The following is a 23,711-nucleotide window of genomic DNA, read 5'->3' as shown; positions in this document are numbered from 1 at the left end:
TACCAAGCAAAAGAGTTCAATCCTGCGCTGAAATTAGGAGATAGGGTTGAAATATTTTTTTACCATCATGGTCATGTCAGTTAGAATTACCGGTGCATTACATTAGTTACAGGTAGATATAACCTTTCCTGTGGGCGTTGCCCACAGCGGCGTGTCGCTGATAGAACCATCATGCTCATAACATGATAGTCATAAATTAAGCGTCTCAGAGCTGAACCGTCACACCACTGCGGTTTGTCATTTTTTCCAACCACTAAGCTACATGTTGACTAAAGGAAGTGCCAGCAAGAAACTGTTAGAGCGGTTCGCGCTTCTCCCCTATAACTCTACAGGTAATCGTTGCGCATGCACTTTTTGTGAAACGTCACAGCCATGTAGGGTAAACGCAACACTTCCTCTTGCTTAACACCTGGAGGAAGAATAACCTCCTTAAATTAGTTTAGCAAGTCTAAGAGAATACCGTGTTGGATGCGTTCACAATGACATTCGCCGTGTCCTCCCTGTGGAGGCCAACTTCACTGATTTTGTTGGGTTTATTTCTACGTTGTGGTAAGTAGGACGCTAGATTGTCGCTTAAACCTTTATTGTCGTTCGCTGACTATGAGCCGTTTTAAAATCTGCATGTAATAAAAAGACCCTTGGGGCTTTTTATTGAGTTATGAATAGAACTTAAATTGACTGCTTAGTTTTAATGTGGATAAGTCACATTTAACTAAAAGTAACAACGTTTTATCTTCTCAGTTTCTAATAATCTTTGCGTGTTTCTGGAGGTCAGAGGGCTCCATTACAATTTAGTCTCGTATTGTGTTACTATTCTTTTTTATTAATTTCAGGTAAAATGAAGGAAGTGAACAAATTACCTCTGCTAATATTTAGTTTTTGCTATTATTATTATTATTAACAATAATAATAATAATAATAGGTAATAACAATTAATGATAGTAATTATTATAGGTAATATGTATTATTATTATCACAGTTATTATTATTAGTAGTAGTAGTAGCAGCAGTAGTAGTAGTTTTACTGCAATATTATATTTTCTGCAACACAGCTGCCAAAGAAGGCTTATATATTCTCCAGAATAAGTTACTTTTTTTATCCACTTATCAGAAATCCAGCAGCATACTCTAAAGGCAAGAACATAGTCAAAACAGCACCTATTCATACAATATGGTAAATGGTAAATGACCTGCACTTGTGTAGCACTTTATCAAGTCAGAGGACTCCAAAGCACTTTACACTACGATCAGTCATCCACCCATTCATACACTGACAGTGGTGGGCTACATTGTAGCCACAGCTGCCCTGAGGCAGACTGACAGAAGTGGGACTGCCATACAATTTACGCCACTGGGCCCTCTGGCCACCATCAGCAGGCAAGGCAGGTGAAGTGTCTGGCCCAACGGATCAACAACTGAGACAGACGGAGCAGGGGTTTGAACCGGCAACCCACCTGTTACAGGGCGAACCCCTACATCCTGAGCCAAATAAATGAAAATAATGTAAATATTATGTAAGAAGAAATAAAATAACATGGTGTCAGCTGTCGCAGAAGGGCAGAGGTGAAACTAAAAGGGAAGGATATTTCAGTGAGGCAGATAATAGTTCATAAGTCTTGAAACCTTTGGGAAGCTGCAGTTGAGTCTCTTTATCCTCCATTTGATTCCTCTTAGCCTCTTCCCTCGAGGTCAGTTTGTAAAATGGGTTTGGGTCTTCCCTCAATATACAGGACACTCCAGTGTGTCTGATAGCTTCATCTGGGGCAAGTCAGTTTTTTTTTTTTTAGTAGATCTGACCACAGTTCTTTTTGGCAGCAGAGCAGTTCCTGTCTTGTGATAATATGCATACTTGGCACCACAAACACTGGTAAAATTATCTGTATGAGTCAAGCTTGCTTCAGACTTCTATTGAAATACAGACACCGACGAGCCTTCTTTATAATGCTCGCTCGTAAGTCTCCTCATGTACATTCAAGGTCATTGACCTCCTGGAAGATGAACCTCTAGTCTCCAGTGTTTAGCTGCCTCTAACATCTCCATCCTTCTTCACATAAATTCTAACCATCTTCTCTGTACCTGCTGTAGAAAAGCAGCCTCACAGTATGCTGTTTCCACCATGTTTCATCCTGGAGTGCAAAATGCAAGGGTTTATTTTCCACCACACATTGTGCTTTTTATGTAGACTGAAAAGTTCAGCTTTGATCTCATCCGACCAGTTAGATGTCACCTTCTTGTCAGTCTTCCAAAAATAAGAAACATGAACCTTATTACTTCTACTTCACCATTATTTAAAATTCCACTAAAACATTGAAGTGAATACTTTTGCAAGTATCTCTACATATTTGCTTCACATTTGTCTATTTATTAGGTCTGAATTTTGTAAAATCACATCCATTTCATCAGCAAAGATATTTTAAAAACCAATGTAGCCACTAGATGTTCTGTGATACATAGTCGTGCAAAAAGTTTACCACTTGATATCCATAACTAACTTCCCTTTTTGGGTTTTGTTTTGGCTTTGTTCCATAGAGGCACAAGGAGTAAACACTGAGATACAGGCTGGGCCCCTGTATCGTGTGGTTGGTTCTCAGCTCTCCATCTCCTGCAGTGCTAGTGGCTTCGCCGATGAAAAGTTGAAAAAAGATTTTGAATTCCGCTTGGCTGATCCTGCACGCCCCACAGTTGAAATCAACGTCATCAGCTCCGCAGACCTAGATTTTAGCTATAGTCGTTTTAGGACACGCGCACAAACAAAGGCTATTTCCATCACGCATGTTGATCCAAACTCAGTCATATTTGAAATAAAACACCTACTCAAGCAGGATGAAGGAGAATATGAATGCACTGTAATCAATCCAGAATATAACTTGAATGGAGTCTACACTGCAAAGACAGTTGTTAAAGGTAACCAGTTATCCTTTAGGTGTCACTTCTGAAGCTTTCTTTTCAAGTTATGTATATTCATGAAATGTCAGTGCTACAATCTTTGTCTTTCTTGCATTGCCACAGTGATTGACGACTCCCTCAGTGTTACATCTAGTGACTCCACCACCTCGCTGAGTTTTGACGAAGGGGAATCACTCACTTTGACATGCCAAGCCTCCACCAACACCATCCAGCACGTCCATTTGTCTCTCATCTGGTATCTCCGTAAAAATGGGGCACAAGACGCCATACCGATCATTTCTCTAGACAGAGATTTCACACTTACTCCAGGCCAGGGCTTTGAGCAGCGTTACAAAGAGGAAGCCATTAGCTTAGATAAATTAGGAGAGGCTGAGTACAGGCTTAAGATAGCTGAACTTGCGCTGTCAGACCAGGGTCAGATCTACTGCCAAGCTCAAGAATGGATCCAAGATCCTGATCGTTCCTGGTACATGATCGCTCAGAAGAATGCAGAGGAAATTACTCTGACAGTCAAAGCTAAAGGTAAGATAAAGCAGCCATTTAACCTACTTTAGATAGGACCCTGAATTAGATGACAAGTCTTGAAATAAGGTGATAAGAAGTGAATGGTTGTTTATTCTTTTGTCCTGCGTAGTGGTGACAGACACATCAGCTCTGGGCGTGAATATTTCTGCACCGCTTGAACTGCAGGAGGGGCTGGAGCTGTTGCTGCCCTGCAGCATCAATGCACAGAACCTCGCAAGGCGGTTCTTCTCTTTAGCGTGGCTCTGGGAAGGAGTTGAGCTGGCCCGAATCGGCCCAACGGGCATTCTGACTGTGAAGCAGGAGTACAGTGAGCGAGAGAAAGACGGGGAGCTTAGAGCGACACGAACTGGGAATGGTAAATACCTACTCAGACTAAACCCTGTGAGAACTACACATGGAGGAAATTATATCTGCAGGGCATGGCCGGAAGAGAGAGGTGAAGATGGAAACTTTAAACAAGGAGCAGCTCAGGACTCCCAACCCCAGAATGTCAAAATCTCACCTACAGGTTGGTTGAAATGCATACTGTCTGAATAAACTTTATTCTTATTCCTATACAATGCTTTACAAAAGTAGTCATATGCAATCACACACCCTGTTTTTTGCATTACGACAACATTCAATGTATTGTATTGTGGTTTTAGATGGTAACACAAAGTAATAGTTAATTGTGATGTGGATGAAATGTGTTGCATGGCTTTAAACATTTTTTGAAATCTGAAAAGTCTGGCCTGCATCTGTCTTCAGCCAAGTCCACTTTGATACCTTTACAATGCATAAAAATAAAAATACACAGCAAATATGTGGCAAAACGTTCTCTGGTCAGATTAGACCAATATTGAACCATCTGGCCAACTTGCACAATTCTCATTGTAGTACACATCCTCCTAACACACTGTGAAGATGGTGGTGGCAGCATCATGCTGTGGGGATGCTTTTCTTTTGTTGGGACAGGGAAGCTGGTCAAAGTTGCTGGGAAGATGGTTGGAGATGTTAGACTTGTGGCTGGAGCAGAGTTTCAGCCTCCAGCAGGATAACAGTAAACATACAGCCAGACCCAATGGCCCAGTCAAAGTCCAGTTTGAAATCTAATTAAATATCTGTAGCAAGACTGCTGATACTTTCCACCCAATATGACTCAGTTTGAGTTATTTTGTGAAGAATAACAGGTAAATATTACAGTCAGTAGATGTGAATAGCTGGTATAGATAAAACCCAAAAGACATGCAGCTGTAGTTGTAGCAGAAGCTGGTTCTACAAAGCCAGGGCTCAGGGACGTAGTGCCAAGTCAAACCACATTTTACAGATTTTAAAAACTTTAAATAATTTTAAAAGTTATTTTTACTTTCAATTCACACATCTTCCAATTTGTGCTGATCAATCACAAAAAAATCCCAATAAAATTAATCAAAGTTTGCAAGGTGATAAAATTTAAGTGTTCTAGGGTAATAAATACCTTTGGAAGGGAGTAAAAATTGTATTTTGATGATGAGAGGTTACCAATGACAAAGTTGATAAAATTTTTTTCTTCTGCTGTCATCTTGTCAAAGCCAGTCACACCTGATGTCTTTACTGCTTACAGAAAGTGAGCTCACCGTGGAAATGCAAACACCGGTGTCAACACCTCTCCAAGGAGATAGATTAAGGCTCATCTGTAAAGTAGAGGGGGTCAACGGTGGGCTCTCCATTGCCTGGCAGCGCAAGTCCGCACAGTCACTTGTGTACACCAGCATCATCAGTCTAAGTGAGAGTGGCGTTACAGAGAAAGCAGAAGCTTTTGCAAATCGTGAGGTGAGAGTGACGCGTACATCAACAAAGAGCTTTGTCTTCGAGCTGGATAGAGTTGCACCGTCTGATGCGGGTACCTACGGGTGCGTTGTCTCTGAAACCCAAAACAGCGGAAAAACTCTAAGCCAAAGTGCCAACGTGATTGTTAATTCCATTGGTAAGATAAGCATGTTTTACATGATTTATTCACAGTAATTAAAGAAACCTACACATTTTCTTTTTAAGATGGTGGAGCAAAGATACGAGACTCTGCACCTGCTTGTGAAACTAATATTAACAAGTGTATGAAAAAGCATTTAAAACGCCATAAAAACCAATGCCTCTTTTACTGTGGTGGAATAAGCACACACGGAAAAAAGTAGAAAAATCAAGCTTTTACTTAAAGTACATTGATGCATTGGGGACAAAATCCTACATTGAGACCAATTGCTTGTAGGAAATGATGATTTATTGTTTATGAACTTTGATCTATTGTTCCATTACTTCCTATTTACCTAGAATAGGTAAATGTATTTACCTATAAATATATTGTGACACAGAGGCCCATTTCTCTTACCTAGTCTCCAAAATGGAAAAGAAAGAAGAACATGCCATTCAAGTAAGGCAGATGTATGTTGATCTTACTAGTCAGAAAGTTGCTACAAGGAAATACCTACCTGCCTACCTTTAGCTATAGTCAGATCAACAATTTAACAGTTTGTACTGTGACAAACAAGACAATCTGTTGGAGAAAAAAGTGACATCTATCAGTCACCAAGTCTGCTAACTCTACAGGGACTTTAATTGGACTAAAACTCTTTGGTCAGATGAGACTCAGATTAAACTTCTCTGAAACAAAAGCTCCAGGTTCTCCTGGTGTGAACTAAAATATGAATGTGTAGAGAAGCACCTAATGCCCACTGTAAAGTATGGTGCAGGATCTGTCATGCTGTGAGTGACATGACCCTTATCATGACCTCTTTGGATACTAGGATGGCTAGTTGCAAGATTGCCTTTAAGTTTAAAATATTTACCTTGAACATTGACATCTCCTCTAGTATTTACCTTATTACCTTTACCTTATAAAAGAAAATGTAAAAAATTTACCAGCTTTGAAGAGACTTTACTTTTTTTAGATTTGAAAGCCATGCAAAGCCTTTATTGTTTAACATATCAAAGTACTTAATCTTTATTCTGTTGTATTTTTGACCTTTTTCGCTTTTGAAATGTTTCTTCCCTGACCTATTTACATTAAGATGCAGTAAGAAATGCTAAATCATGAAATATCAAACTGAGAAAAAAGGTGGTAGAACGCTAGAAATGTCATTAGTGACATAATTACATAAGTTTGATGAAAGTATCATTTTAAAAGTGCCATCCTTTTTCTTGCAATTTTTATTTGTGCCCTAGATTCACTGGTGAAAGTGTCACTGAAGAGTCGAACCCCTGTCGTGACTTTAGGAACAGATGTAGAGTTAATGTGCAAAGTCTTAAATCATCGCATTCCGGTGACTCTAACTTGGAGCTTGAAGACAGATGACTCCAACCTAAATACCATCCTGGTACTGTACTCAAATGGTTCCATCAGCTGGTCCGGAGACCAGCACCGTTACCAAGTCACGGTGAATAACCGAGCAGACAGTGTCATGCACTATCTGAAAATCCTTGCTGCCAGCCACAGGGAGGCAGGGGTTTACCAGTGTGAGGTGTCAGTTTTCCTGGACAATGTCCACAAAAAGCTTCCTCCATCCAACCCTCTGAAGGTGATGGTACAAAACCCAGGTAATGCAGACACTTGACATGCTGTTTTTGATTTGCTTTTTACCATTGTCTCTTCATTACATATCACTCTCTTCCTCTTCTAGCCAGCAAACTGGCCCTCTCTTCTAAGCCAACCATTACAGAAAGCATCAACACTGACGTACAAATTGATTGCAAAGTTACCTTAAGAACATCTGAGTCTTCTCTATATGCTGTCAGCTGGGAACTCCAACAAGAAGATGGAAGCCGGAAGACCATTCTGAGCTCTGACCGTAATGCTCTGATTGCTTTTGGGCCCCAGATCAAGGAGAGTCACAGGCAGCGGATTGGCATGAGGCGCACTGATGGGCCTACTTTCGAGCTAACTATTCGGCAAGCCAGAATCTCAGACAAAGGCATTTATGTGTGCAAGGTGGAGGAGTTTTTACAGGATCCTCAGGGAGAATGGTTTTCACTGTCATATGAAAATTCAACCACAGATCTAAACGTTATGGAACTAGGTAAATTTCTATTTTCCTAATTTCTTAAAAATCAGTTTATGGCTCATTTTGATCAGCATTATCATATACTCTTTTTAATTTTGCCTTCTTCTTTTTCTAGCCAATTACCTTATTTAAAATACGTTTATGTATTTATTGGGGTTTTATGTGACAGATGGACGGTAGTGTATAACTGTGAAGTGAAACCTCCTTACACGGCAAATTCCAAATTAAATTTCAATGCAAAAATACTTCTCCAAAGGGAAATTAATTGTTGTTGTAGCTCATTTTATATAGGTTTTCTCAAATGCAGCTGGGGTATGTTTATACCAGCATTGCTAGGCTAGTGACGGAAATTCTTGCTCATTCATCTTTGCAAAATAGTTTAAGAGCCATCAAATTGGATGGTGAACATCTGTGATCATAATTGTTTCCAACTTGCCACAGATTCCCAAAGGGAATCAGGTCTTGGCCTTTCTAACACATGAATAATCTCTGACATAAACCATTTCATTGCAGCTCTGACTGTATGTTTAGGGTTGTTGTCCTGCTGTAAGGGAAATATCCACCTAAATCTTTTACAGTCTCTTAACAAGTTTCCTTTCAGGACCAATCTGCATTTACCTCAATTCTATTTCCCTTCAACTCTGACCAGCTTCCATGTCATTGCTGAAGAAAATCATCCCCACAGCATAATGCTACTACCGCCATGTTTCACAGTTAAGAGAGTGTGTTCAGGGTGATGTGCAGTGTTAGTTTTCCGCCACACTTATCATTTTGCATGATGGTGAAAAAGTAGAATTTTTCTCTAATTTGACTATAGCAACTTATTTAACGAGTGGCTAATTTTTAGGGGACTCTTAATGGTTTTCTTTTTGCTGCCTTTCCATAGAGGCCAGGTTTGTGGAGTGTACGACTTATAATGGATTCTCCCATGTGAGCTCTATAGCTCCTCCAGAGTTACCAAGGGCCTCTTGGCTGCTTCTCTGATTAATGCTCACCTAGCCGGTTAGTTTTGGTCGATGTAGCCCTAGCTGGACATTTAATTAATTATTTAGGTGTTTTGACTGAAATTAACTGGCAGAACTGGATTTAATTAGTGGGTGTCGGAGTAAAGAGGGCTAACTACAAATGCATGCCACATGTTTGAGGTTTTTATTTGTAAAAAAATATATAATGCCAAGTATTGTTTATCTTCTTCATCACAGTTATGCTCTTCTTTGTGTTTTTCAATCACATAAAATACCAATAAAATGTATGGAAGTTTGTAATTGTAACGGTACAAAATTTTAATAAACTGATGTGGTATGAATATTTTTGCAAGGCATTCTACATTTCTAGCTAAAATATATGAATATTTGCACTTCAATAATACACATATTACCCTTGTTCTCTAGAAATGTAAAATGAATAAATGACTATTGTAGGGGATGACAAGGGTTTCAAACTCAGAGTAAAAACAGATGCACTGAGAATCTGTCACAGGTTTCAGCCCACGTGTGTCATGTTATCTGAACATCTTCATGTCAGTGTAATTTTTTGTTTTTACTTGTGTTGCAAAACCTAACTTCTCTGTGTTTGTATCTGCAAGATGGACACTTCTTTTGTTACTGTTGTGTCCAACACTTTTCTGTTTTTGTCCTTTTTCCTAATTCAAGCTAGTTCTTCTCACTGCCCCTTATAGTTTTACATATATTTTTCATCCTTTTCTTTGTCTTCTGTTGAAAAACCATTTATTCCCCCTCTTTACCTTTTTCTCTAGAAAGTTTTTTAAGTTATTGATTTTTTTTAGCCTCATTCAGCTAATGTTTAGTCAAATTAAACTTGTTTATTTTTTGCATTTTCTCACAGATACAAATTTGTCCATTGAAAAGAACGAGGTGGAGATGAATGTAAGCATTGCAGGGGATTTCTCCATTCCCTGCCACATCACCCAACAGTCCAGCAACGAATCCCAGTTCCAGGTCACATGGTTTTGGCAGAAAGATACTGAAGCTAAACCCATATTTACAGCTTACAGGAATTCTACCTTACAAGCCAGGATTGAGAATGTCGCAGTAAGATATGGTCATCCCCTCCCTGGCCATTTCAACCTTATAGTTTTACAATCTAATGCTGAAAACAGCGGCCTATATTTCTGTGAGGTAGAGGAGTGGCTTTACTCTTTTGCTTATGGGTGGAGGAAGGTTGCAGTGGAAAGGTCTGGCAATTTGAATGTGAATTTTGATGCAGAGGGTAAGCTCTCTTTTCTGTCAAGCTCCTTTTTCTCTTCAGGGGTGTTGCGAAATCACTAATGTTGAAACATGTTTTTTATTGCCACCTTTTTGCAGGGATTGCCAGAGCTGTGTCTGACCCAGCACAGATGGCTAATATTTGGATGGCAGTATTTGTAGTAACCATGTTCCTCTCGTTCTTCATCATAATGGTTCTGGTGGTAAAGATATGCAAAAGCAAGACTTCAGGAGGAAATAAGTCAGCTAACTCTCTCTGGATGGAACCACACCGTCCTGAATCCCAAATGCTGAGCTCTGAATCACTAAAACTAGGATAAACCGGAAAAGAAATGCCTTTTTGACTTATTAAATATTTTAGAATTTAAAAAGTTTACAATGTACATATTTTTACCATTATGTTTTTATTTAATTTGTTAAAATTGTTACATAGAAAATGTTTTACATTCTTAGCCGCTGGGAATGTTATGCTTTATGAATTATTTAAACAACTTGATGCACTGAAATTAAACAAGCATTTCTCAGTTTGCAGCAAAAACATATTTGCAAAATCAACTTTTTTATTAGACTTAAAACTGGAAGATTAGGGAGGCAACATTTTAGGTTTAGGTTACAACATGCAAAAAAATGTGGATACAGCTTTTTCATGGGATGGCAGCTGAAGCTTTGCGGGTCCAGAACAGCATCAGCACATGAAATGTGAGATATTTTTTACCCTTATATATACCACAAGGAAGTAAAAACAAGAAGTTACCTGCGGTTGTGCACAGGATGACTGCTGACTGTCTGCAAAGCGGTGCTTATGACAGATGTTCTCACAATCAGAGCTTTTTTTTTGTTTGTTTTAAAAAGACACAAGCATGCAGGGTTGGTTAAAACCTGCCTGTGCAAACATTATTGCTTCTCTTATTTAGCAATTCTACCGCTAAGACTTGATGCTGGAAACATGTCCCATTTGCATCATTAAGTGGGCTTTGTTGCTGAGAAACACAGTGGGTGCCCGTATAACCTGTTTCTCTTAATTTTATAGGTGCATTTTGAAAATAAACTGTGTCTGTGAAATTCGACGTGTGCTTAATGTCATTTTTAATGTCTAATTGCACCGTTTTCACATCCTCCAGATTTAACCGAAGTTAAAACCCACACAAACAGCAGCATTAGTTCAACATAAAACATAGGTGTCTCTCAGATCTACAGTGGATATATTAAATATACACGCTCCTGTTGAAATGTCATGTGTTTGGAGTGTTAACAAATGAGACCATGAAGCATGATTTAAGAACTTTTTTCCATTTTAAGAATGCAAACCTACCTAATAGTTTTGTCTGTGTCCACATTCCAACTCATTAAATTGGAGTCAGTACAGACTTGCCATCAATAAAAGTGCGTCTGATTAACCTCCAAGAAAGATCACCTCTTGTAGGCTTTTTCTTCACGTTATTTGCATCTTATAGCAAAAAGCCATGGTCATCAGAGAACTACCAATCCATCAGAGTGTCAGGAGAAAGGTATAAAAGAACCCAAAGACATTAGGTAGACCAGTGTAGACAGTCATCAACAAGTGGAGGAAGCATTGTGCAACAGTGATATTACTGAGAACTGGGTGTTCTTTGACAATTGATTGGGGAAGCTGCCAAGATGACTACAGCACTATTAAAGGAGTTGCTGAAATGTCTGGCTGTGTTGTGCATCTGACAGCAATCTTCTATATTCATATGTCTGGGAGTCGTTAATGAAGAAAAACAACCTGGCTCAACAAAACTGAAAAAGGAAACCACACATAATGTCCCTCCAAAGTTTGGGGGGAAATGTGTCATGGTCTGATGAAACAGATGTTTACCTTTTTTGGCCTTAATTTCATATGGTGCTTTTGCTGCCAACAGTTTTCGCTACTGAGAGTGAAGCATGCTGGTCAAAGCATTATGCTTTGGGGCTGATTTTCCCTCGGCACAACACTTTTATGCTTTATTTAGAAAGCTAAAGATGAAGGGGAATATCATCTTTCAGCACAACAGCCAAACACTTACATCCAAATCAACAATAATAAGCCATTCTTTTTGATGATTTGGATATAAGCATCAAAAAAGGTGTTTCAACAAAGTATAATGGTTTGAACACATATACAACCACACTGTTTTAGGTGGGTTTTTTTCCCATAAAAGATTTCAGCTTGTTTTTCTATTAAGTCGTACAGCTTACATTAAAGGCAGAAACTGTCACGGTCTGTGGTTGAATCGAACCAAAATGCAGACCAGCACTGGGCAGCAGCATGATGAGAACAACTTCTTTTAATCAAAAAAGTTTTCAAATGCAGTACAAGAAGTTTGCCAAAACTTACATAAATTCTCTCAGTCAGGGGAAAATGTAGCACCAACAGAACTTAAACAGGGTAGTGAACAAGAGGAACAATGAAAACCAGAGAGCTTATCAACTGAGAGAAGTGGAGTATGGACCAATGAGACAAGGAGGCAGGTAATCAGAGGAAACATGAATCAGGTGTGGACCAGGCTGCAGGGAATTGAGGGAATATGAATGGTTGCTATAGGTGACCGGACTGGAAGACAAAGGGACACAAGAGAAACTAGACTATGAAATAACCAAAGGAAAAATTGGATCAAAAGATAAACAATATTAACTCACAAACAGGAGCAGGGAGGCAGAGGAACAGGAGAACTGACTACAAAACTAAACTATGGGAAAAGGACTGAATAACAAACTCAGAAAAACAGATCTAAGCAAAACAATAGGCAAAGGGAAATAACCAAATGAAGCATAATAATCTAGAATAACCATTAACTAAAGTAAACTGAGAAACTGGGGAGAGCAGAAGAAACATCTGACTGAATAAAAAGTAAACAAACACTAAACTACCTGAGAGGGAAGCAGAGAAAGTGAAGACTAGAAGAAATACAAACCAAAGCTTAAACAATAACAGAAAGCTAACCTATCAGAAGGAACTGGAACTAAACCAAGCTGAAAAGTAAACAAACACAATACAACAATAAAGTCCAAAATGGCAGACCCTAACACAAACAGTTCTGAAATTATTTATTTTATATGTGTAAAGTGCCTGCCATTTAAACATATTTATTAGCACTGTAAATAGAAATTATTGGTTGAAAACTATTTTTGCAGGAACTTAGAAATGTCTCAATTATTGTTTTATCTAGATTCCATTGAAATTTAGATTTAAATTGTGCCAAGCCATATTCCCTTTTTAGTCATTTTGTAACAAATCCATGTGATCTGTGAAGTGAATATCTGCACGTGTTTTGTTGTGTATTCTTGCAAATATAAGAAATGTTGACATTGATTGACCATTTTCCATCTCCTTACCAGTTCTGCTGAATAATCTGTTGTTCAGTCACATTAAATCTCAATAAAATGACAATGACAGTTCATACATTTGAAAAGCACTGTATCCATAATAGCCATCTTTACCAAACCCATGAGTGTTTCCAGTAAGTAGCTACATTGAGATTGCTATCTCTGCTGATCTAATTTCAGATCTGATTTGACATAATCGGATTGCTGCTCTGCCCCATTTGTGCTCTTACTGAACTTCTGCTGTAGAATATAGATATGGATAGAATACTTTTCAAGCTGGGATCGCAGAGCCGAGTTTGTTTTCTGTTTTCAAAACATTGTGCTCATGCCATCATGGGAAAATATAATTCTGGACACACTCGTTTTTCACAGACACACTTTCTGTTTCATGCTTGATCACAAAGGAGGCCGCAGATATACTTGAGCTGAAACATTTTGAAACAAAGAATTTGATTTAATGTTTAAATATATGTATTTAACTGAATATCCATGTAAATGTTTGAAATGTGGTAGGAAGAGATATAAAACAATGAAATCCTACCCAACTACAAAACATAGAAAAATAAGTGTTTTCAAACTCAATGTTAAGACTAAAATAATGTTCAGTATTAAATCTAAATTGAAAAATTCAATGAGAGCGCATGTTCTAATTTGATCTACAATTTCAAGATTACTGCTGCAAATAAAGTTACAACTCAAATTGCTAAGCTATGAACCACAAATAGACAACAGTAGCATCAGTTCATGCATTTGGGATGAAGGTAAGAGCCACCTACTACAGAGAAAGCAAAAGTGAATTACATGTCGCTATTTGTTTTGTTTTAGAACTTGTCAGTCTAGTTTTCAGACACACCTTATTGGAACATGAAAGGATCTATTTCACTTTCCTTGTCAGTGATCTACTTCCTTTTCCTACAGCGGCACCGTGTGGTGTATCAGTTGAATTGTCTCGGCCATAATCGGATAGATTGTTGATTCATCCTTCCATTGTCTATACCCGCTGTTGGTACAGGGGGCTTGACCCCTGGGCTGTAGAGGTGGGGTAGACATGCCCATCTTAGGGCAATACAAAGACACTCAGAACAGAACACAGCTGCACAAGGAGAACATGCAGACGCCAAACAGAAAAGCTCTTGACAAGATTCGAGTTCAGTACTTTCCCGCATTGAGGCAGCAGCTAAAAGCATCTCTGTTCTCCCTGCATCCCTGGGTAAACTGGGTTGTGCAACAATTGGTTGGGTTTGACTATAAACCATTAATAAGTGCCAAAGGCAAATATTAACAAAGTTAGCAACGTCAATCAAAATTGCTAGACTGGTCCCACTAGATTATCAGGAATAAATAAATAAACTGCTCCCAGTCTCTGTCAGTCACTGTTTTATGAATACCTCCCTGGTGAGGTGTGGTATTATAGAACAATGGATGAAGGAATGAAATTGCACACTAGCGTTCTTAAACAGTAAACCCTGAAAACATGTACAGAATAAGCACAAGAAACGTCTCTCCAAAATACAAGGATTTACTAACAAAATACTTCAACTTCCAGGTAAAATACAGTCAAGAAACTCTTGAACAACTAGTAACATTAAACTAAACTACTAAGCAAAAAGGAACAAATAATCAAACTGAAACCAGTAACAAACAAAAAGATGCAGTGATATCACAGATCAGAGTGAATATGTACAGTTTCTATAGGAACCAAGGTTTGTTTAGAGGATATTGGAATAAGGCCAACAGAGCAACAGTTGCTATGCGTTCAAACAACCAGTTCACAATGTAAAGTTGAACAGAAAAAATATTTGCTGAATTAGAAATCAGTAGCAATATGGACAACTGACTTAATTATGTATTAACTAGCCATCACAGTGCCTGATTGAATGGAGTGATGGACTTCCAACATGGCTGCGAAAAACATTTATGGACTCAAAAGATAGTGAACGAACAGACAGACAGGGGAGGTCACATCCGGGACTAGCGGTTCAGTTGGCAACAAAGAAAAATAGCAGCTGCGGTGCAATTTAGCAACCCTTCTAATGGCCTTTTTCCATTAGTACTTACTAGGTTCGACTTAGCTCAGCTCTACTCGGCTCTACACAGCTCAGGTGGTTTTCCATCACAACTGAGTGCTACCTCAATGTGGATGGATGTTGATGATACATTTTTGTGTCCTTTTAATATGTCTCTACTTTTGTTTTGTACATATTATAATGTCTTTATGACAAATGGAATGCTAAAAGAAAGAAGCTAACAAATAATCCAACAATTGGATAAATCACTTTTTATTATTTATGATTTGGTCAACAGAATTATGAACTTATGAGTCTTTTCGGTTCAAACCACTCCAGCCGTTGTGGTCCTTAATGGTCTGGTAATCGATTTACAGTGTTTTAAGCCTCTCATGACAGTGATTTGGTGTTCGCTGGTATCTGTAAGGTGCTATCAACAAGGTTGCTCTGGTGACGCAACATTTTAGCATTAGTTCAGTCAGCCAGTCATTAGTTCAATTCAATTTAATTCAGTTTTATTTATATAGTGCCAATTTGTCGTCTCAGGGCACTTTACAAAATCAATTCAGTCGATTCATACAGATTTCAAGTCAGGTACATACATTCCAATTAATCATAACTATCAAACAGTGCAGTCGAATTCAGTTTATTATTCAGATTGGTTTTTTGATCTAAGGAAACCCAGCAGATTGCATTGAGTCAGTGACTTGCAGCATTCACTCCTCCTGGATGAGCATGTAGTGACAGTGGACAGTCACTTGCATTGACTTTGCAATAATGCCTCACACTGAGCATGCATGAAGCGACATTTGAGAGGAAAAACTCCCTTTTAACTGGAAGAAACCTCCAGCAGAACCAGGCTCAGTGTGAGCGGCCATCTGCCACGACCGACTGGGGGTTTGAGAGAACAGAGCAGAGACACAAAAAGAACACAGAAGCACTGATCCAGCAGTACTTTCTACAGGAAAGAAAAGTGAGCTGCAGTTTTAATGCCTTCTGTTTCAGGGAATGTGGCTTCAGCTTTGTCCATGTAATCAGAGATACCGTCTTTCTTGGGGAATCTCTTCCCAGATTCTTTCTGCAGCAGCTCAGACAGCCAGGCTCAGTTGGGTAGTCTTATTTTCGGCCGGGGTATGGTCACTAGTTACACAGGCAACATTTTATTGGGATTTTATGGTACAGACCAACACAAATTAGTGCATAACTGTTGAGCAGAACAAGCAGGATAAATTCATCTCTGTTTTTTTTGTTTATCTGAAAATGCGGCATGCATTGTATTCAGCCGCCCTGACCTATTACTACCTTTTGCTGTGCACATCTACAGACTGAAAATTATTCCAGTTCTAATTTGAAGAATAGCCTAAACTCACTCAGGATGGCTGCCACAACCATGTTTCCACGTAGAGATAGTGTGTTCAAAATGATGTGCCAATTTAGCTTTCCAGCAGGCACAGAATTTTGAATGTGGGTTAAAAACCAGATTTTGTTTCATCTGACCAGTGCATCTTTTTCCACATGTGGGCTGTTTTCCCATCATTATTGTGGAAAATTGTACATCTTGAAGCTTTTGTTCAAAAATTGCTGTTTCTTTTACTATTTCTTTCGTAACATTCAGATTTGTGGAGTATTTGAATAATTCCTGTCCTGTTGGCAGATTTTTCGCACCCAAGCTGTAGATCTTTACATCTCCTCCAGGGTTACCATGGGCCTCTTGACTGCTTCTCTTATTATTGCCTGTCCTGTCAGTTTTGACAGGCCACCATTTCTTGGTAGGTTTGCAGTTGTGCCTTTATTGTTTCTGTTGTCAGATGATTACTCATAGAGTGTGTTCCAACTATCTCACTTCTCAGCCTCCCTGGGAAAGCCTACTCTGGGGTGTTCATGGACTTGGTGGAGAGCAGTGTGTCTGGTTTGGGAACCTCAGGGTCTCATCTTTGCTTTTCCCAGAAAATGTGGTTCTGTTGGCTTACTGGGCCACAGCCCTCAGTGTGCTGGAATGGTTTGCAGCTGACTGTCAGGTGGAAGGGATGAGAATCAGCTCATCTAAGTTCCCCTGTGGAGGGGGTCAGTTTCTCTCTCAAACAGATTAGTTTAAGTATATTGGTGTCTTGTTCACCAGTGACACTGTGATGGAACAGGCGATAGAGAGACAGATTGGAGATACATCTTGAAGCAGAGCCACTGCTGCTGTGCATCAAAAACAGTCAATTAAGGCAAGGCAAGTTAAGTTGTATATTACATATTAGTAACAAGACAATTCAAAGTGCTTTATAAGAGTAAAGCATGTTTAAGGTGGTTTTGGCATCTGATCAGGAGGCCTCCTGGATGCGTCACACTGGAACCCTGGTGAGGACCCACAACTCACTCGAGGCACTACATATCTCATCGGGCCTAGGTACACCTGGGATTCCCCCAGCATGAGCTGGAGTGTGTCACTGGTGAGAGGGATGCCTGGGTTTTGTTCCTGGAATTAAATTCTGAAGGCAGGAGTTGGCACAATGTTTTGTTTAGGTGTATTATAGTAAAGGGGACTGACATCTAATGTGTGCCACACTTTTTAGATTGTTTTTCTTTTTTGTATCTGTAAAGCCCATGTCTTTTCCTCCATTTCCAAATTTTGTTCGACTTTATGTTTGTTTACCATATAAAATCTTAACAAAATCCATTTATGTTTGTGGTTCTAATGTGATACAATGTTGATATGCAAGTTTGAAAAACCTTGACTTCTCTTTGTTTCATAAAATATATTTTGGTTATGTAAATGTGATCTGGCTTAGTTTGACCATAACCAGACGAAGTCATACCTTGCAGACACTGCAAACCACATGAGCAATCAACGTTTGCCCTAAAACGCTCCTGTGAATAAGACCATGGTCAGGCTGAGGAAGTGATATAACATTCAGAGAAGAGAAACCCCAAACTGCCATCTGTATGTATTACATAACATGTCTGCTAGACTTTCTGCATCTCAGAGGTGCTGCCTCCTCTCACCTCAGCTCACCTAGTTTTTTCATAACCTCTGATCCCCTCTGCTTCTTCACAGGGTTGTCTTGCCCTCTGATAATACCATTGCTTTGTTTGCACTGCATGTTTGCACTCCTCCATGTAACGTATTTGATGGTTTATTCTGATTTGCCAATTATTGTTTTTCATTTGCAAAGAGATCTTTAGTGTTATGAAAAGTGCTTGTAAATAAAATTATTTTTTACTTTTAAACGAAAGGACAACGCCTGAAAGTACTCCTTCCTGTTCTCCGTGTCCTTCCTTTTTCTTTGAGTGAACAAGGAGCCAGTTTCTATTTTTTCAGTTTTATAATTCTTTGACCACTAGATGGCGCTATAGTTTCCCAAAACGAAAGAGCTGTTGGTCTGTAATCACAGCAAAGAGCCACAGTGTTTCCCAGCTTGACATTGTTGCATCTAATCTGAAATTCTCAGACCATAAAAATGTTTTCTGTTCCTTCTTTTTCCAAAAAAGCTGTCATCACATGCTAGTATTAACCTAGTAAGGAAGTATTTGTCAGTGAGCATGAAAAAGAAGCGAAAACAAAGGACATACAGTTTAATGCAAAATAATCCATTCCCTTGATTGTTTTCCAAATGATTCAAGTCAAGTCAAGTTTATTTATATAGCGCTTTTCACCAACAAGGCACTCAAAGCACTGTACATGAGGAAAAACATCACAATGATACAAAAAACACAGAAAAATAAATCAAATCTAGTCTGAAATTCTGAATGATGTCACTTTACAAATACAAACTACAATGAACTGCTTGTGGTAAGCCAACACATAGCATGGTCTAATTTTTCAAGGGAAAATATATTTTTTTTTGTTAAAATTTAAACACTATAAATATCTAAACAAAATCTGTGGTGTGACGTTGTATTCAGTCAAATTCATTCTGATACACCTAAGTAAATTTCTATGCAACCAGCTGCAAAGGTTAAAAAACAATATCCTGTTTTAAACATCTCACAGAGCACTGTGCAATCCATCATTTGAAAATGGACAAGCAGTAGCACAAATGTAAACCTCCCAAGACATGGCCGTCCACCTAAACTGACGCTTTGGCCTGAAAAGCACTGATCACAGAAGCAGTTAAAAGGTTCATAGTAACTCTGTAGGTCAGGTGGGAAAACAGGACAACTATTCATATTCATTTAGCACTTCTCTTTCACATAAAAGACAGAAATCTGAACAGTCTAAAAAAGTGGCAAGAAGAAAGCCATTGATGAAACAAAATATCTTTTGCTAAAGTCACTATAACTTGTAGTAAACTTTACGAAGAAAGTGCTTTGGTCAGATGGGACTGGGAGTCATGTTGGTGATGATAGAACTTATTGAATGAAAGACTCGGAAATTGAAGAATTGGTAAGAGATAACTGACTGGAAAAAGCAAAGCAACTGGAGCACAGAAAACCAGAATGGAAGAAACTGGCAATGAAGAATTTGGTGGGGAGGTGAGGAAACACAAAGGCTTTAAACTGTTGGGGGCAATATGGTTCAGATGGGGAAAAAGGACTAACAATAAGATTCTAAGCCATGTACTGTAAAGACCAGAACATTCATAAAGAATTTAGAAGCTCAATGCAAATAAATGAACTGATCTGGAAAGGTCTAGATGACAACTAAGTAGTACAAAAATATAATGTTCACCTTCATGAACACCTTCTTCTCACTGAGATTTGATTGCTGCTGTGTGGACAGAATGAGCCAGAGAGTCCAAAATAAAAACCGTCTTAAATGGTGCAATATGAAGCAATAACCTGTTCTGCTCGCTGTCATGGGAGCTCTCAATAAACTTCAATTTTTTTAGTCCCCACAGCTATAACTGCACACATTTAAACTAAATGAAGGGGTTTTGTCTGTGCTCCCCCTGTTATGATGACCCAATTGTGAGCGCGTGTCTTTTATATTTTCACGTCTGTCAACATGTATTTATGCGCATGCTGCCACTGAAATCTTTCATTATGTTGGCCTTTTTTCCTGCGCTTTCAGACAGAAAACAAGTGTTAAAATCTCAGAATCAAGCTACATGCATAAATTCACGTCTTTGCATCCTTTCTTACACTATCCCTTTTTCCGTTTAGCTATTTGTTGTTTTTGTCTTTGTTGTGTCGGTGGGTGGATGACAAAAGCAGCGATGCTAAACTGAGTCTTGACTGAGCATATTTCTCCTTCCATCTAGCCGAGTCTCCAGAGGCCACGCGACTTAACAAGACAGGAAAGATATTTCCATCCAGCTGACAAACACGAAACAGATTTGTCATTTGGGGATTTAATGCAAGTCTCCGGAGTTGATAAAATGATAACAACCTGTCTGTGCTTCTTTTGTAGGACTGCTGAAGCTCTTAGCCTTCCTGTGGTGCTCTTTCTGATTGTTAACAGCATTAATTTACAATAGAATCATGCAGGAATGATAAGATATTCAAAGCAAATAAATGACATTGACAGCAACATGTGGAAAGTGTGAATAACAGCTGACTTGTGGTGAGTGTTACAATCACAAAATTCAGAGGATGTTAGACTGCTCTGTGTTGGTATGTCTCAAGTTTGTGGTTGCAATGTGACAAAATGTGAAAACCTCAAGCAGTAAGTCCCTCTAAAAGGAAGTCTGAGATTTCAGCTGCAGGAGAACTTTTTTTGAAAAATAAACTGTGACTTCTGACTGAAGCCGCTTGTGTGAGCTCTTCTGTGTCGGGAAATGGGAAAACACTAGTTAATCCAATCCGACACTGTTTGGTTGCAGTTTGATGTTATCTTGTTTTGATTCTGGCAGAGCTGCCACAGACGAGAGGCCTCTTAGCGAAAGGGATGAGAGTGGAGGAAAATGTCAGCGGTTTCCAAAACATTATTTTTTTTCTCTGGTATCAGGAGCAGGACAACAAATGCTGGTTATCAGGGGAAATTCCTCTGCAGAACTCATGCAAGTAGCTGATTGGCCAGTTTCCTAAGGGGATCTGGCTTTCATCATATTTTAAGAAAAGGTGAGAATTCCTATAGTTACTTTAGTTTTTAATACATGTGTTGACCCAGAAAGACCCAGAAAGAAAGGAAAAATTCAACCCTGTGTTGATCTTCCACAACATGTAAACAGCTTTTGTGTGATAACTTTGGTTTTTTATCCATGTGCTGTGCTTTTCAATAGTATTGGTACCCATTGAACCTTTTCACAAAGTCCTGACCTAAATCCATTTGAGATGGGGGCAAGACTTCAATATTGTTGGTCGCAGACAGTATTAATACTGTCTAGCTGAGCAAGAACTGTTTTGCAACGATAAATGGGAATACCATGTCAGTCTCTGTTTGTACAAAGCTGGTAGCGATGCACTTCAGAAGACTTGCAGCTGCATTTGCAGCAAAAGGTGGATCTACAAAATGTTGACACAAAAGTGCTGAACACAAATGCACTTCACACATTTCGGAATTTGTCAATCTATGCATACATTTTCTCTCATTTTACATTTGTGCCCTACTTCGTCTATTTAATGTCACAAAATGTGAAAAAGTGCAATGGGTACATCTCTTGCATGGCATTGTTTAATCCTTTTAATAGATATTGTATACCCATACCTCGGCCTATATATACCATCCCAGTTCCTGCATCCTTCATATTGCCCTGGTAAAAAAAAGCCCAATAAGAGAAAACTGAAATATAAAAAGGAATAACAACTTTAGGCTGCCTTTGATGCTTTAAGTCACTCTCTTCCAGCCTCTGTGGATTACTGTATTTGCCATCACGGCCAAATTATGCAGGAAAAGACTAAGATGACACAAATCAGGTGAAAGCTGAAATCACACAGATCCATCAAACAAACAGAACCAATCTGCGTTTGTGTTTGCCCATTTCTTAAGTTCTGATCCGGACATTTGAATAGCTGTGCAATGCCTTAAAGTCTTCATCACTCCAAATGGAAGTGAGATACTTGTGTATTTACCCTCTCCTACATTTTAGGGTTTTTTGTGTTCCTCACTGCTTCGGATGAGTCTCTCAGTTTCTCTGTTGTCTGAACAATTTATTCACACCATAAAGCCAGTTTTGACAGGCGCTGAGCCTCTGAATAAGATGGCTGATGTCTTCATTAGCACTGGTTTAGATTATGCATCTCTCTTCCTCCTCCTCCCAAGCCACCAGCAGCACTGACGCTCTGCTGCGCCCATCAGCCTCACTCTATGTGTGAGGCGCCATCCCAACTGCTGAAGCACTAACTCATGTTGCTAATTAGCTGACAAATACTCCACAGTTCCACTGAGGAGCTGGCAATTTAACCACAATAATATTTGTATACTTGGGCAACCCCTAACAAATATGCCAATATGCACTTAGATATAATACATACGATTTGATGCAGTCATACAGCAACTAGAGGTGGTGTGCATTAATACAACATAAAGTTGCTTTCACTCCGAGGAGATTTAATGTGAAGATCAAGAAGAAAATTTGCTGTGTGGCCAGAATTTTCTAAGCAAACAGTGCCAGGACCAGCCTCTCATTAGCCATGTTTTTGATAATAACGTGTTTTAATGTGTTTTATTTATTACAGTTTTTGCAGGCACAAATAAAAAGCGATTACCATGCTCTTTTATCTTTTTTAATTTTTTTTGATCAATTTAATTTTTGCTGTGAATCTCCTTTTGATTATATGATACCATGAAGTTAATAGAAATTGACAAGATAATACTCTCTGAGTTAGACAACACTGATAATATGAGAAAATATTCAAAAGCAGCTTCTTGCTGACATTTTTTTTCCTTTGAGTGGGTACCTCAGACACTAACTTGAAACAAAAAGATAGGATTCTTTTGACACAATCAAATGTAACACACGTTCAAATTGGAAGGCAACTTTACAGGAAACTATATACATGCTTAGAGGTGAAACTGGCAAAATGCATATTGTATTTGCAGGTTAAACTCAGGTTTTTACCATATCAGTAATGCACATGGTAATGTGAAACCTCTAACAGTGAGCACATAGCTATAGTTGTTAAATCCATGAATATATAAAAAGTAGTTTGTTATAGTCTTGTTTTTCAATGAGTGCTTTTTTAAATGTTACTAAAACACAACTGGGTTATAATTATTACCACTGCAGAATTTCACAGCATGTCGTTTACAATAAAACAAAAAAGAATCAACTCAAACATTCAGCTTAAGTTGTTTTAAATTCCTGAAATTTGCTAAAAGGTTTGGTCCATCTGACTATCTGTTCCAGTACTTTGAGAATTTCTTCCCGTCTTTTTGCAAACTTTCAGATATGACATCTTTATACGTGGAAGGGAACTATAACTGATAGTAACCTCCAGAACATCCAGAAAATGACAACCATCCCTTTAAATTGGGTCTGGCGTGATTCCTAACTAAAGTCACAACCCAACAGCCCTGAAATTGCTCACTGGCTACTAGTTTACAGTCATGCTTATGTCAGCTAACTGGAGAATCTGACTACATCCTCTTTTTCAGTTGCCCTGTGGTTACCATAGTAACCGACTCCTTAAGAATGATAAGAGTAAATCTGTAAAAAAAAGTGTTTCACCAGATTCACCAGATAATGCTGACATTTGTGATGTCTGTCAGTACTGTACATTTGTGATGCTGATGTCTGCTCAGCATCGCTCGCTGGTCAAGCCAGGTGAAAACGACATATGTTGAAATGTCAGCGTTTCTCTCTATAATTCTCACTCAGGCAGCCTTCCTGCTCTTTGTG

General features: G+C 38.8%; 1 protein-coding gene across 1 annotated transcript; it reads left to right on the top strand.

Moving 5' to 3' along the window:
• Positions 1–307: 307 nt before the first annotated feature.
• Positions 308–10,737, top strand: LOC124870850 (immunoglobulin superfamily member 2-like). Its single transcript, XM_047369676.1, has 9 exons — positions 308–549; positions 2,530–2,904; positions 3,010–3,429; positions 3,542–3,940; positions 5,015–5,377; positions 6,610–6,981; positions 7,065–7,460; positions 9,291–9,674; positions 9,770–10,737. Exons 1-9 carry the CDS (start codon positions 480–482, stop codon positions 9,988–9,990), a joined length of 3,000 nt encoding a protein of 999 aa, XP_047225632.1. The 5' UTR covers positions 308–479; the 3' UTR covers positions 9,991–10,737.
• The last annotated feature ends 12,974 nt before the right edge of the window (positions 10,738–23,711 follow it).

Source organism: Girardinichthys multiradiatus, chromosome 7 (assembly GCF_021462225.1).
Source record: "Girardinichthys multiradiatus isolate DD_20200921_A chromosome 7, DD_fGirMul_XY1, whole genome shotgun sequence".
Taxonomy (NCBI): Eukaryota; Metazoa; Chordata; class Actinopteri; order Cyprinodontiformes; family Goodeidae; genus Girardinichthys; species Girardinichthys multiradiatus.
This window is presented reverse-complemented; position numbering and strand designations above follow the sequence as displayed.

Excerpts from the sequence above, each read along its gene's own strand:
- LOC124870850 (XM_047369676.1), top strand. The coding sequence starts at position 480 with ATGACATTCGCCGTGTCCTCCCTGTGGAGGCCAACTTCACTGATTTTG. Across the intron at positions 3,430-3,541 it reads TCTGACAGTCAAAGCTAAAG|TGGTGACAGACACATCAGCT; the intron begins GTAAGATAAAGC and ends TGTCCTGCGTAG. Across the intron at positions 9,675-9,769 it reads TGTGAATTTTGATGCAGAGG|GGATTGCCAGAGCTGTGTCT; the intron begins GTAAGCTCTCTT and ends ACCTTTTTGCAG.